Below are 15938 nucleotides of genomic sequence, written 5' to 3'. Positions count from 1 at the left end.
CATAGCCGCATCAGTTGGGGAGGTGTCTTCTGGCTCTGGTGTAGTTTCCTGATGCAGAAAATATTGTAAAACGATACACAAATTATCCCGAATTCTGTATTATTGCTGCCCAATAAAACAAACCTTTATTCTAAATATTAAAAATGTACACACAACAGAATCTGCAAACTTGCATCATTTGATTGGTTCAGATGAGCAGCTTCAGATGTCAATTTCAAGAAGACAGCATCACGTGCCTCATTAGACAGAAAGGGCAGAGTCTTGAATCGTGGATCCAGTGATGATGCTACACACAAGGCATCCATCAGAGCTTCATATCTATATAGAGGAACAAATATCACTTTAGAGACAGATAGACAGATAGACATACAGATAAATAGACAGACAGACAGAATAAACATGCATGCGTTGTATATAGCATGGTATGCCTACAGTAAATGCATATAGATGAAACAGTCATGCAAACAAACACTGCTCTATTCTTAGTAAGAAATTGAAATATTAAATGAACATACCTTGAACTCAAGTTGTTATGAATGGCTGTTTTGAGCTTTTTGATCACAGAAGAGTCTTCAGCATCACATGTCATCTGTCTCAAAAGTTGGAACTGCAGCGGTGCAACCATGGGCATAGTTGGAGATGCCGCCTCAGAGATGGCGAGTGTGGCAGTCTTCATCGGCCCTAGGCATTTCACCACGTCCTCTGCGGTGGTGACGTCCGTCTCCGTTAAGGTACAGATCTCGCTTTCCCTCCTACGGACGTCTGGGGACAGCAGCGCTGCCGAGATGGCAGGCTGCTGCTCAAGGAACCTTTCGATCATGTCCAGGGAACTGTTCCACCTGGTCGAGACGTCAGCAATGAGTTTGTGCTCAGGTAACTTGAGGAGTATTTGCTTCTCCTTCATTATGTGGCTTGCAGTGGGGCTTCGGTGAAAAAAGGCCACAATTCGCCTTACTCGCCCCAGCAGGCGTGCGACAGGTGTAATTTTTAGACCTGCTTGTGATGCTAAGTTAAGGAGATGTGCAAAACACCCCATGTGAAAATGTCCCGTTAATTGCACCGCTCGCACAATGTTGGCGGCATTATCAGTTACAATTGCGGGGTCTTTGTCAGCTATCCCCCACTCCTGTATGGCTTCAGTGAGCAGCTCAGCGAGGTTACTCGCAGTGTGGCACGTTTCCACTGCTCTGGTCTGTAGCACATTGGAAGCTAGCCTTCATGTTTCGTCAATGTAATGGCACGTAATCGTCAGATATGATATTGTATTTCTAGATGTCCAGCAGTCGCATGTCAACGCCACTCTCTCAGCACATTGCAGCAAGTGGGCAACGGCATCTTTTGACTTGGCATAAATATTTGGAATTACTGTCTCGCTTAGATGTTTTCGGCTGGGCAAGACGTAGCGTGGCTCTAACCTCTTTACTAGTAGCCTAAACCCAGCATTTTCGACTACGCTGTAGGGGCGGAGGTCTTTACAAATAAAGATCCCGACTCCCTCTGTAAGGCTCATAGCATGCTTAGACTGTGGGGGAAATTTCACACCAAATGCATTTTCAAGTGCCGTCTGCTTCGCATCAGGTTTAGCACTAGCTGTCTTGGGGTGGTGCCTTGATAAATGGTTTCTTAGATTGGTGGTATTGCCCAGATATTTTACTTCTATTTGGCACAACTTGCAAACTGCATTCGTTTTGTCCAGTTTGTCTCTGTCCTCATACCGTTTGAAGCCGAAGTGTTTCCACACATCCGACTTCATCCCCGGCGGTGTTTTTAACCGGGCAGCTTCGTCCATCTTCTTGTTTTCTTTATAAGTTTCGTTTTGCCGGCACCCGCTTTCATAGTGCTCCTTGCGCGTTCGAGAAAATAGTCCCTTGCGCGTTCGAGAAAATAGTCCCTTGCGCGTTCGAGAAAATAGTGTTATAGGCACCTGGAAGAAATCGATTCACATGTTGTTGGATCGATATCATGTTTTTTTCGCGTGAATCGATATCAAATCGTGGATCGATTATTTTTTTTTTTTTTTTTTTTTTTTTTTTGACCACAGCTCTAGGCTCTACTTTTTGATCAGTCACAGGTCAAACACCATGAGCAAATCTGGAGAAATTCAGGCTACGTTCACACTGCAGGCTGAAGTGACTCAAATCCGATCTTTTCGCCCATATGTGACCTGTATCCGATCTTTTATTGACAATATGAACGACACAGATCCGATTTTTTCAAATCCGACCCAGGCCGTTTGGATATGTGGTCCTAATTCTGATTCCTATCCGCTCTTTTCATATGCGACTTCAGTCTGAACCGCCAGGTCGCATTCATCCGACTTACACGTCATCAACAAGCCACAAACGTCACTATTCTGCGCTGAAGTAGGCGGCGGGTCTCTCAAAAAAAGTTGCAACAACATGGCGCATAATCACGGGCGCAGATAGAGGGTGGGACGGGTGGGATCCGTCCCACCCAGATTTAAATTCACTTCGTTCGGTCCCCCCCACTTTGCATAAGGCAAACCTCACGGAAAAATCAAAAGACTAATTACCATTCGGTTTATTGAGGTGCACGGCAGTGTATACATAGTTGCAACAACTCACATAAAACAAAAAGACTGATATTCGGTTGGTTGAGCTGCGCAGACTGCACAGGTTGCGAGCTCGAGCTTGGTTGCTATGGTAACCTACAACAAGTTTGACAGGCATATTGGGGTTGGTTTGCTGGCAGCTTTGTCCCCCCCAGTTTTTTGTCCCCCCAAGTTCAAAAAACGTATCTGCGCCCCTGCGCATGACATCAATGCGAGGGACGCTTCGGGCTGTGAAGGTTCTGAATCTTCTCAATGGAAGGACGCAGAGGTTAGGGAGCTGATTTCCATTTGGGGGGATACAGCTATTCAAGCTAGATTGGATGGGTCATACCGCAACTGGGCGGTTTTACTTCCGTAAACACTGGCCATGCTCACTGCGTGTGACGTCGTCGTATCCTGCAATGCGCATGCGGAACACTTTTAGGTCGCTTTTCGTTCATACTGAGGATCACATACAAGTCGCATATATTTGTTAATGTGAATGACCTCACAAAAAATCGGATTTCACAAAAAAATCGGAATTGAGCATTAAGCCTTGCAGTGTGAACGTAGCATCAGACTTTAGAATGGATGTCTATTGCGTTACACACCAGTGGAGCTCAGGAGTTTAGAGTGGAGGCAGCTTGAAAAAAAAAAAGCTCTAACTTTCTCATTTAAACTGTTTTCTCAGCCACAATTTTCACTCTACACACACAACTTTCTCAAAAGTTGTAGTCACACATTGTGTGAATCAAGACAAGTGTCTCCCTGAGTGATAGGATTTACAGTTTTTGAATGAGAAGCCTGAAAGTGAGGAGAGGACAGCCGCGCTCTCCCATAGACTCACATTATAAACGTGGCAGCGCTTTTACTGCAAAATCAGAAAAGTCACTTGTTTTTAACTCGCTCTAGTGTCCACATTTTTTACACTAGGGACAAAAAAAAAATTACATTTGTGTGTTCATGGGAGCCTTGTAGCACTCAATGTGAAAGAATTTTGTGAATAGCTCCTTTCGTTTCCGTGTAAATCAGCGTTGTTCGAGGAGAGGGAACTCTGAGAAAAAGCGCTCTTTGCTTGTTATATTGTGTCTTTTCCCTGCACCGTTACCAAGGCGACGAGCTGCACTCAGGGAGCAGAGAGGGGAGGGGCTGCGCTCTCTCTCTCATGGTGTATTGAGCTGTTATATTTACAGAAAAATTCATGTTAAAAGGTGTCTCATGCTGCATCAGATTCATCAGAAGGTGGTAACTCAGGTGACCTGCAAAGAAATTCATTATATTTTGTGAAATTATTCCTGTCTAAATATAGGTTATGGCAGCCATCTTGAAAAAAAAATTCAAAAAAAAAAAATGCCTGCCTACCGACCCTAGTTTTGAAATCTACGTAACCGGAAACACACTTTTTTTTTTTTGGCCTTACAGAGCCAGGCAGCATACTACAGAGGGTAACTGAGAAAGCTAAGCACACACACATGGAGGGAAATTTCATACATATTTTGCAAGTATTTTACAGGGAAATGGTTCATAATATTCCATCATTAGCTGAGAATGCACCAGAAGCGACCATAAGGCATGTAAATTTCAAAATTTTCTGGAGGGGGCATGCCAGCAGCCCCTAGCATTAGTGCGCCTTGGGCGTGCCGCAGTGACTTCGTTGCCGCAAATTCCAGAGCTACCTACTACTGTTTCATAGCTGGCTCCTTCAGATTTTCTGGAGAACCTTGCTTAAAGAATTTGTTTACTAATTAAAATACCGCCTTCCCTCAATCCCATTGGACTCGATTTAATAGTAAAGTCCATCTTACATGCAATGTGCATACACATGGCTTGGCTGAAGCAAACAAAAACGTTCCTCATAATGACTTTGACGATATTCTTGTTCAGAAAAAGGCATTCGAGGAGGTTAAAGCATCTCGTCTAGTTGTTTTTCCTGTTTTTGCATGCTTGATTCATATGAATCAATGCGTTTTCCTACCTGTGTTGCTAAGCAACTGATTATTCACCAATTATAGTGTTTATAATATAGGTCGCTATTACACGAAAACATTTGTAGCATGGTCAGCTCATGGCTCCCAGAATTTAAATCTAACTTTATGCAGCTGCATTCGAGAACTCAACAGTCTCCGACTTGGAAGAAGAGTTACTGTAGTTTTATAATGACTTGTAATTCATTCAGCGGTGCTATGACACTGTATAGAGTTATACTTACAGTTGTTCAGAGCAGGCCATAACTTGTTTTTTTAATACCTTGCAATAGCGTTATAAAAAAAGTTTTGAAAAGAATACATTTGTTTTATATATGCATATACATAGTTTGTTTAAATTACATCCAGAAGCATGCATTGCTCTAATCTGGGACAGGTGCATGCAATCAGTGTTTGAGATGCGTGCTGCTCAGAGCATGGAAACACGCGAGAGTTCGTTCAAAATGCTCCAGATGTGAACGCACGCAAATGTGATGGGAAGCAAAGTATTTTATTGCATATTATTTGTTACACTGACAGTCAGCAATTTAAAGAGTTATCAGCATGGTAAAAGCAATCGTAGTTCTTGCGATTTCTTTGTCGGATATCTTCAGGATATTTTAGTTTGTGGGCAGTCTGGCTACTACAGTGATAGTTGTTTACTCTCCCACAAACGTTTCAGAAGCTAATGAGACTGAGCAGTTCTATGACGTGCTGCGCGCAGCTATTCAAGACACACCTGCTCATAACTTTCTTGTCATCCTTGGTGATTTCAATGCTAGGCTCGGTCCTGAGGACGCACGTTTTCCATTCCATGATGCCACAAACAAAAATGGTAAATATCTGGGCAAACTTTTGGTAGAGTACAACCTAATTCCAGCTAACACCAGCTTCAAAAACGTCTCGACAAGAGATGGACTTTCTTGGATTGGACCTCAGAGCTCATGTTACATGCAGCTCTGAACATCAGCTGGCAGAGCTATGTACCAAATGAAGATTTATATGGTACCCTCCAGAATTTCTGACAAGGTGGCCTGGCGGACACTTGGGCTTGTGGGCCACTGCTTCAGGCACAAGAATCTGCCTGCTGGCGAGCTTGTGCTGTGAGAGCCTTTCCACGGTTGCAGAAGTCGTGGCCGTCCCTCCACAACCTTAATCGACACCCTGAAAAGGGATGTGGGTGCAGCCAGTACCGCTGACCTAGCCAACTGCATGGCTGAGGGACACGGTTGGGGCTCCAGGCATGCGACTTGGCTGGGGCCACCGTGAGGTGAGTGATTTTCTTCAGGGGACTGGTTTATCTCAAAAATAAAGCTCTACTCGAGGCATGCCTGATTTTCCAGAACATTATAACACGGATTCAATCATAACATGGTTGAACTCTTTGGATTCCAACTGTCTTGTTATTATAGCGCTCCACTGTATGTGTCGCTTCTAGCCATAATTTGCACTCTGCTCTGTCTGTCAATGAAAACAAGTAGAAATGGACACTGATTTTTGCTCTGGATGGAACATTTCCACAGCCTACAGCAATAACATGTCTCATGTTACTGCTACTGAGTGACATAACTGGCTCCAGTAACCAAAACACAATCGGCTTTGAGTGCATTCTGCTGAGGCAGTTTCGTTTGTTGAAATCAATCAAAAACCGGAGCAGTTTTTCCTGCCTGTATCATTCTGAAATGAAAGCCGGTTTGTCCATAACGAATACCATGTTTGAGCATAGGGGTGTCCATAAGTGCACGTGGCACCAGGACACCTTAGGTCGGAGGTCGATGATCGACTTTGTTGTCATTTCATCTGATCTCCGGCCCTATGTCTTGGACACTCAGGTGAAGAGAGGGGCTGAGCTGTCAACTGATCACCACCTGGTGGTGTGTTGGATCCACTGGCGGAGGAGGAAGCCGGACAGACCTGGCAGGCCCAAACGTATGGTGAGGGTCTGCTGGGAATGTCTGGAGGGGAGGTCTTTAACTCCCACCTCCGGGAGAGCTTCTCCCAGCTTCCGAGGGAGGCGAGTTGAGTGGACCATGTTCTCTGCCTCCATTGTCGACGCGGCTGTTCGGAGCTGTGGCCGCAAGGTCTGTGGTGCCTGTCGTGGTAGCAATCCCCAACCCGGTGGTGGACACCGGAAGTAAGGGATGTCGTCAAGCTGAAGAAGGAGTCCTATCGGGCCATGTTGGCCTCCGGGACTCCTGAGGCAGCTGACGGGTATTGGCAGGCCAGGCGTGCCGCAGCTCAGGCAGTTGCAGAGGCAAAAACTTGGAACTGGGAGGAGTTCGGTGAGGCCATGGAGGAGGACTATCGGTCGGCCTTGAGGAAATTCTGGCAAACCGTCTGGCGCCTCAGGAGGGGGAAGCAGTACTTTGCCAACACTGTTTACAGTGCGGGTGGGGAGCTGTTGACCTCGACTGGGGACATTGTCGGGCGGTGGAAGGAATACTTTGAGGATCTCCTCAATCCCATCATCACGTCTTCCATTGAGGAAGCAGAGGCTGATGACTCAGAGGTGGACTCATCCATTACACAAGCCGAAGTCACTGGGGTGGTTTTCAAGCTCCTCGGTAGCAAGGCAAGGGGTGGATGAAATCCGCCCTGAGTATCTCAAGTCTCTGGATGTTGTGGGGCTGTCTTGGCTGACACGCCTCTGCAACATCGCGTGGCGGTTGGGGACAGTGCCTCTGGAGTGGCAGACCGGGGTGGTGGTCCCTCTTTTTAAGAAAGGGGACTGGAGAGTGTGCTCCAATTATAGGGAAATTATGAACAATACAACCACGTTTTACAGCTTTAAAAATTGACAGAACTTTTATCAACAACTAGGTGAGCATATTTTGAGTTGCAAAGTCCTCTGAATTATAATTCATTTTGCAAAACCAGCAGTGGTGGAGAAAAAATGGGGGAAAATCTGCATGTATTGACACATTGTATGAAGTCACTACACATCACTGAATGAATATTTAGAACTGTTTGAATGTGAAATATTGTGAACCTGCCCTTTATATGTCCATGGTGTTTCTCAACTCACTTGGAAAGTATGAACCAACCAAAGCTGGGGTACCAATACTTTTTCAGGAAGCTTAAAAAAAAAAAAGGGGCAGAAGTCAAGTGCAAACTGAGATACCATCAAGAAGAAAGCAAATATCAGGTCAGAAGAGTTGCTGTGGCAGGAAGAGCAGGTTGATGCTCAGCGTGGACGTAGTGAGGTACTGTGGCCTCTGGGGACAGCGTTTGTTTGTTTTGTTTGTTTATTTAGAATGGCATATTTGATGCAGACAGGTGACTTTAACTCTGCGCTCAAATCTGCAGCAAAAACCCCAAAAATACAAAAAAGCAATAAAATATGGAATGGAAGTGTTTGATGGTAAGAATGTATCTTTTGATTTTTCGAGAAGTATTATAGCGTTTTTCACAAATTGTTACGGTCATTTCAATGGTTTGTGTACATTCTTCATCTTTTAAGCATTAAAAGTTTTTAGTGGTTTTTTTTTTTTTTTTACTGGTTCAAAAGCTCGAAGTTTGAAAATTTACATAACTGGAATGTCCAAGTTAGAATTAAATATCTAAAGTTATTCTATACCTCGGCAAGATGGCACTTTCTACAAAAAAACAACAACGCTCAAGTCAATTTGTGCAGCCATCAATAGGCTTTTAAGAAGTCCGCCTCAGCAGAAATGATTTTGTTGGACGTTTTGTGTTAAGCTTTTATTTATTGAATTTGCTAAAAATAAAAATGCTCTGCTTCTCAAAATCCAGTGAATGTGGATAGAATAAAAGTTATTCCACTCAGTCTTCTCGTACATGGCTTATAGCCAACTTGGTGCTATGCGCCTCGACTATCAGCTCATATACGACTGGATTTCATGGAATAACTGTTAAATCTATGGTTTTTACACCCACCCCACCCCCCAACTTTCACCCTTTGTGTCTCTCACTGAATTTAATTTTTTCCCCTCTTCCTTCTCTTTTAATTATTGTTCTTTTTCTTATTACTGTTACAATGTAACAATATCTGACTGACCCAATAAAGGGAATTTTTAAAATTATTATTTTTTAAAATTTAAAATCTCTCTCCCTCTCCTGCAGGTCTTCTCATGTTCACTAGATGGCACTGTGCGCCTGTGGGACTTCACTGATGGAATCCTCATCAAGGTAATCTGGTTTGAAACTTGGCGGTCGCAAGTGAAGTCACCAGTGCCGACTAAAAAGCTGACCAAGGGTACTAAATGCATGGGTGCAAGTTTTCCGGCATGTGCCGGAAGCTCCGTTTTTTTTTCGGTTCTGAAAAAGTCATTTTTCCAAATCATGTAAATCCGTTGAGATTTTTTTTGGGGGGGGGCTCTCTACGCCGCTCACCGACGAGCGGTCCTGACTAGCCCATTGTTTCACGGTGTTATACATGTGTGGTATGTTTCACGCACGTAGCACATTGTTCGACCAAATCAACACAGCTATTCCAGTGTATATATTGTTAGACCCTCCAGGATTTCGCGATGTTGCGATTTGCAACATCAACGCAAATTCAACCAATCCCCGTGAATTCAGGGTGGTGTTGCAATTATATCCAATCACCGCAACTTTCCCGCAAATTTGACCAATCGTTGGTGTCGTCTTGAGGTGACGTCAACAAACTACCTTACTTCCGTGTTTCCGTTCAAGAGCAGCAGCATGTGCGAGTCTCAGGAGAGTCTGCCTGCACGCAGCACTAATATTAAGTTTTTTCTTATATGAAGGCTGAGGCATTTCCTTTTGAATTTGAAGTCCGTGTTTATATAGGCTTCAAATCTTTATAGGGGTACTGAAAGTGTGGTGTGTTTTTACATTAAAGCACTGTGTGCACATTACGTTTTTTTTATGTAATACAATTACATAATTACAATTACATAATTAATGGATGCCAAAATTTTGCAAAATGGTATTTTATTTTCCATTGTTTAGGCAGCTTCAGCATCATACTGTGAGGTTCTGTTCAAATTGTTTTTTTTTTCTTCTATGAAGCCTGAGCCATTTATTTTATTAGTTTATAATTATTGTTTAATTTAGTCTTCAGGAGAGATTGCCTGCACACAGTACTAGTATTAAGTTGTTTTTTTTTTTTTCTTACATGAAAGCTGAGGCATTTATATTATATTTTAAGGTAACTTCATGTTGTTCTGTGAGGTTCTATGCACTTTAACTTTTGAACCAACAGGTGCATTTGGATAAGTAAAGCCTATTTTTCTGCATTCTTGTAGTCCTGGTAAAGTTGTTTTAGGACCATTTCTCAGTGTCTTTGCTCTTTTAATAGACTGGTACCAAAATCCAGAATTGTGACACCCAAAGGCATTTTTGAGACAAAGTCGGCAAACAGTCTTATTTTGTCAATTTGGGTGTGCCGAATTCAAATCTGCAATATGCCGAGCTCTATCTGACCTCTGTTGACCTCTAGAGGTCATTGAACTTTGGGCCTGTAAACGTCTCAGCTGAACCCAGTTTCTCAGCTTTCTAAGGAATGAAATGTACTAAAATGATTAATGAAGTTAGCAAATGGCCTTGTTTGTTAAATGTTTGGGTGCTGAATTCATTTTTCATTTGTAAAACGACATATGACCTCTGATAACCTCAAGGTCATTAAACTTGGTCTATAGGCCTATGCATTTAACGGCATTTTTAAACTGACTTTACTCCCCCAAAAAGAATATGAACAGACAAAAAACAAATAGAAAGGAACAAATACAACATTAAATGCCAGTCCATGTACATGTGACTTACTTTTCACAATGAGAATGCCTAGGCGATCACCTTACATAACATTGCATTACATTTAGTGGTTATTGTTTATACAAGGCTACTGAAAAAAGGACAGATTCAGCAGCATACAAAATGTGGGGGCATACAGGGTATACAGGTTAATCAGGGTTAGTATATATGAGGTTTTTTTTTTTCTTCTTTGTTGTTTGTTTTTTGTTTTGTTTTAAACGGGGTAAAGCCCCCCCCCCCCCCCCCCCCCGGTCAGAATTTTCAGGTTTTTGAAAGTTTTATACTTGCACCCATGTAAAAGTTGATGTTTGGTCGCCCTTGAGAAGTACGAAAAAAAATTACAATAAAAATTAAATGTTCCTTCCTTGGAGTACCTTTTTTTTCCTTTCCTCATAAGTTTGTGAATTCTAGTAAAAGTTTAGTTCTAAAAAGTGTGAAATTCAAAGCCCTTTGTGAGATTTCAGATCGCTCCACGATATCCACTGCTGTGTCCAAAATCAGTCACTACTCACTATATAGTGGACTATGTAGTGAGTTCGCCATTTTGTAGTGCTGTCTGAATGTACAGTGAGAATTATTACACTCTATGTAGTGGACTTATTGTATTCCACAATGCATCGTGAAAAGTAGTGGACAACCGATGGTCACTGACCAAGCAATATATACCATCATGCATTGCGGTCGTGCTGATATTTTCACAGAGCTGTAAAAGCTGTTTCATAAGGACCATTAAGTATTTTGGATTGAGTATAGCAGTAGTTTGTTTTTCCTTATGACAATGGGCACGAGATAAATTTATAAGTTGTGGTGTGAAAGTGGCAATAATATTGTAGTGTGTTGGGGTGAATGGACGGAGGAAGAAACGCATTATAAATGGACATTCACGTATAGTTAAAAATGGTAAGCGAATAGAAAAAAAGCTAAAATAGAGTAAGACATAAAATACAAGAGTAAAAGTTATAGTGCAGACCGAGGAATTAATCAAAAGCCTCAAATTTGATTTCATAAAAGGCAGCGGCAAAGAAGAAAGTATTCAGCCTTAATTTAAAAGAACTGAAAAATGCAGCAGATACAAAGTACTTATTTATTAATGTGGGAAATACGCTCCATATAATATGTATTTACCACAAAAATACATGCATGTATTTTATTATTTTGAAAACCCACCAGCCAACTGATCTGGCACGTTTTAATCGTGTGACAGTAATGACATAAATAACAGCTCGGCGGAGTAGTGTCGGGAAGGTGTGTGTTGTGGGGTGTTTTTTTTGTCGTGGTTGTTTCCCCACACACACACCCCTTTTATCAATTAGCTCACTATATAGAATTCTCTGGGTAGTGAATAGGGAGTACTGAATGAGTGCATGATTTCGGAAACACAGCGCACAACTTTCCCGAACTCTGACCTTTCCCATGATTCATTGCTGCATCATAGCGGAAGCTGGGATATTTCTTCCGCTCCACTGTGTTGACGTTTGTAACTGCGATGTAGGTAAGATCAAAGATGACTAAAAGATGGTTACACGGGTCCAATTTTCTGACATGCTCTGAGGATAATATGATCAAAGTGCCCCATCTGTCTACCCTCACGGAATGGATAGACGGCATGAAGTTGTGGCCTGACGTCAGCTACATTGACATTGTCAGTTATTTTATTCTGAGTTGATGGCAAGGAGCTAAGGAACTACAAAAGCACGGAGGTGTACAATTAAATACACAGTAATAAAATTAGCAAAATTATGTGTAAAAAAGAGAATGAGTTTGTTTGCTTAAAGGCTGAGGTTGAGCCTAGCCAGAGCAAAAAAAGGAAATCCTGCAGTCATGCAGCAGCTATCATCTGGAAGATAGGCCATATCAGAGTAGGGTGGTTGTATTATTTTATTGGTCTACAAATAATGTAACATTTTATATATTGTAAGTCCCTTTGGACAAAAGCGTCTGTCAAATATCATAACCATAACTTGTGTGTGTGTGTATATATGTATGGTCTCTCTCTCTCTCTCTCTCTCTCTCTCTCTCTCTCTCTCTCTCTCTCTCTATATATATATATATATATATATATATATATATATATATATATATATATATATATATAAATAATGTGTGTATATGTGTATATATATATATAGGTAGTTGTCAACTTATGACTGCGTTTGGTTATGACTGACCGGTCGTAAACCAATCTGGTCATAAGTTGGCCTATGTTACTGTAAATGAACGCAAGTATATTGTGATGTGTAATGATATTGTAATCATCTTAGTCTTATTTTATCAACATTTTCTTATTTCATTACCTTGGCTCATTATTTGGTTTAAGTCAAACACTGCATACTACACTGCGTACAGTACAATTCGTTTAATATGTGCAAAACAAAAAATACAAAATACAGGTGTGAAAAATAGAAAACATTTTAGTTTGAAACATACCAAAATACAAATGTAAAACATAGCAAAATACAAAATTTAGTGACCGCTGGCATCACTGGTGCTTGGCTATGGGTCGTCTACGTCATCATCAGCTGTTGCAGCGCTCGGGCTGGCGGGAGCATTTGCTCATTTCATAAACCAGGAGCTGGGGCAGAAACTGTATGACGGAGTGCGCGAGGGAGCGCGAGAGAGACTGCAAATGTGCCTGGAGCTGGGGCGGAAACTGTTGTACGCGGCGAGAGGCGCTGCCGGGAGCTGGGGCGGAAACTGTCGTACGCTCAGCTGGGAAACACTTGCCAGTCATAACCAGACAGTCGTAAAGTCGATCGGTCGTAAGTCGCATAGGTCGTAAGTCGACGACTACCTGTATAAAAACCATAAGCACCTAGCTCTAGTCTAATAGAACTCTACCAGCCTACTGTACTGTGATGTGTCTTGTATAGGCTCAAGAAGCAAAAGCTAGGAGAGAAACATAGGCTTACCATTTTAATGCAGATTCTGTCAAACTTTGGAAACAATAAACACACCATCCTTAAATAATTCTTTGTCTAATTATTTGTCCAAGCTTCTTCAACTTCCCATGATCATTCCAGGTATTGGATGGTATTTGTAGGCTGTTTGTTTACACTAGTACTTCAGCATTGGTCGCTCTTGGATTCTCTTGGCCACATCCACTTATCGTTGGTCACTTTGAATAAAAATGTCAGATAAATGACTGTAATGTAGTGTAATGTTTGAATAATATACAATTTCTAAATAATTACATATAATTAATGTTGTTGATTAATCCATTTCAGGGGGCATACGTTAAACACCGTGTGTTGTGAAAGTAAAAATGGTTTTAAACTTTTTTTTTGTGTGTTCATGCACATAAGGAAACCATTTTCATTTCTTGATTTCTTTCCCCCCCCCCCCCCCCCCCCCCCCCCCCCCCCAGACATTTGTGATTAGATATCCAATATACTCCATATATGTCTCGGAGAAACATGCCGGAGTCATTTTCATCATTCTTCCCATGGCCTGTGAGAAAAGAACTGGTAATCAGAAGCACTACACTAATTACTGAAATATTATTGTGGTGCGTGTGTGTGGTTTAACATGCATATCTGTGCTCAGAATGTTTCCAGTTGGTGGCTGTACATCTGCCCAAGACTCTGGAGCAGGAAGTGGAGGTGACGGAGCTGTCTGCGGTTTTTTGTGATATTTCTCCTAATCCCAGTTCTACAGCTTTCGGCCGTGAGGTATGACGCAGATCAGATGGCTTTTGTGTTAACACTGAGAAGTATTATATTTTATTTTTATTCCAAAAGAAGTTGTGGTAAGATGACAAGTGCCTGTAGAAATTTTAGAAATTATTAACCTTAAAAATGGCTCAAAGTACAAAAACTGTTCGTGACATTGGTAGGTTAGTAGCTGGTCATGAACAGCTGGAGTGTTCTGTATTTTATTTTATTAAAAGAAAACACAGACCTGCAGTGGAAAAACAAATGTCAGCAAAGACAAATGAGGAGTTTCTATCTGAGAAACCACCAAACTGCTGACCGACCAAAGAGCACACATGTGCAAACGGTTTGGCCTGCTTTAAAATCAATATGGAGTGTAAGGAAAGAAGCAAGATGAAACAAAATTGAAGGGGAGATTGAAAGACAGATGTTGGAAAGAGAAGGAGGAATGTCATTCATGAGAAATGCCATTCAAAGAAAAGAAAGAGAAGGGGAAATAAAAAAGAGGAGAAAGAAGGTGCGAATCCACTGCACACAAATGTTCTGAATTCGCACCCAAAGTTTCAATCCCATTCACTTCCAACAACTACCAGCCAAAACTAGAAGCGCACTCAGTAGATAGGGTGCAAACATTTGCCAAGCTACATATGATCAAGATCAGAATCAAATCACTAGAAGATAATACTAAAGCTGTCCACCAAATTTTATCCAAATCCATTCACTACTTTTTGAGTTATATTGAGAATCCTGGATCCACATACATACAGTGGTGCTTGAAAGTTTGTGAACCCTTTAAAATTTTCTATATTTCTGCATAAATATGACCGAAAACATCAGATTTTCACACAAGTCCTAAAAGTAGATAAAGAGAACCCAGTTAAACAAATGAGACAAAAATATTATACTTGGTCATTTATTTATTGAGGAAAATGATCCAATATTACATATCTGTGAGTGGTAAAAGTATGTGAACCTTTGCTTTCAGTATCTGGTGTGAGCCCCTTGTGCAGCAATAACTGCAACTAAACGTTTCCGGTAACTGTTGATCAGTCCTGCACACCGCCTTGGAGGAATTTTAGCCCATTCCTCCGTACAGAACAGCTTCAACTCTGGGATGTTGGTGGGTTTCCTCACATGAACTGTTCGCTTCAGGTCCTTCCACAACATTTTGCTTGGATTAAGGTCAGGACTTTGACTTGGCCATTCCAAAACATTAACTTTATTCTTCTTTAACCATTCTTTGGTAGAATGACTTGTGTGCTTAGGGTCGTTGTCTTGCTGCATGACCCACCTTCTCTTGAGATTCAGTTCATGGACAGATGTCCTGACATTTTCCTTTAGAATTCGCTGGTATAATTCAGAATTCATTGTTCCATCAATGATGGCAAGCTGTCCTGGCCCTGATGCAACAAAACAGGCCCAAACCATGATACTACCACCACCATGTTTCACAGATGGGATGAGGTTCTTTTGCTGGAATGCAGTGTTTTCCTTTCTCCAAACATAACGCTTCTCATTTAAACCAAAAAAATATATTTTGGTCTCATCTGTCCACAAAACATTTTTCCAATAGCCTTCTGGCTTGTCCACGTGATCTTTAGCAAACTGCAGACGGGCAGCGATGTTCTTTTTGGAGAGCAGTGGCTTTCTCCTTGCAACCCTGCCATGCTCACCATTGTTGTTCAGTGTTCTCCTGATGGTGGACTCATGAACATTAACATTAGCCAATGTGACAGGCCTTCAGTTGCTTAGAAGTTATCCTGGGGTCCTTTGTGACCTCGCCGACTATTACACGCCTTGCTCTTGGAGTGATCTTTGTTGGTCGACCATTCCTGGGGAGGGTAACAATGGTCTTGAATTTCCTCCATTTGTACACAATCTGTCTGACTGTGGATTGGTGGAGTCCAAACTCTTTAGAGATGGTTTTGTAACCTTTTCCAGCCTGATGAGCATCAACAACACTTTTTCTAAGGTCCTCAGAAATCTCCTTTGTTCGTGCCATGATACACTTCCACAAACGTGTTGTGAAGATCAGAC

The 15938-nt window shown here is 41.8% G+C and overlaps 1 protein-coding gene across 2 annotated transcripts in view; it reads left to right on the top strand.

The window, feature by feature from the left end:
• Positions 1-15938, top strand: part of wdr75 (WD repeat domain 75) — a 99483-nt gene that overhangs the window by 3391 nt on the left and 80154 nt on the right. For both annotated transcript variants that reach the window (XM_060929032.1, XM_060929031.1), the window contains exons 3-5: positions 8599-8664; positions 13616-13715; positions 13795-13919. In XM_060929032.1, the coding sequence (XP_060785015.1) occupies positions 8599-8664; positions 13616-13715; positions 13795-13919 (291 nt within the window). The remainder of the gene's footprint in view (positions 1-8598; positions 8665-13615; positions 13716-13794; positions 13920-15938) is intronic.

Source organism: Neoarius graeffei, chromosome 9, assembly GCF_027579695.1.
Source record: "Neoarius graeffei isolate fNeoGra1 chromosome 9, fNeoGra1.pri, whole genome shotgun sequence".
Lineage (NCBI taxonomy): Eukaryota > Metazoa > Chordata > Actinopteri > Siluriformes > Ariidae > Neoarius > Neoarius graeffei.
The sequence above is the reverse complement of the archived record's forward strand: the minus strand, read 5'-3'. Positions and strand labels throughout refer to the sequence as shown.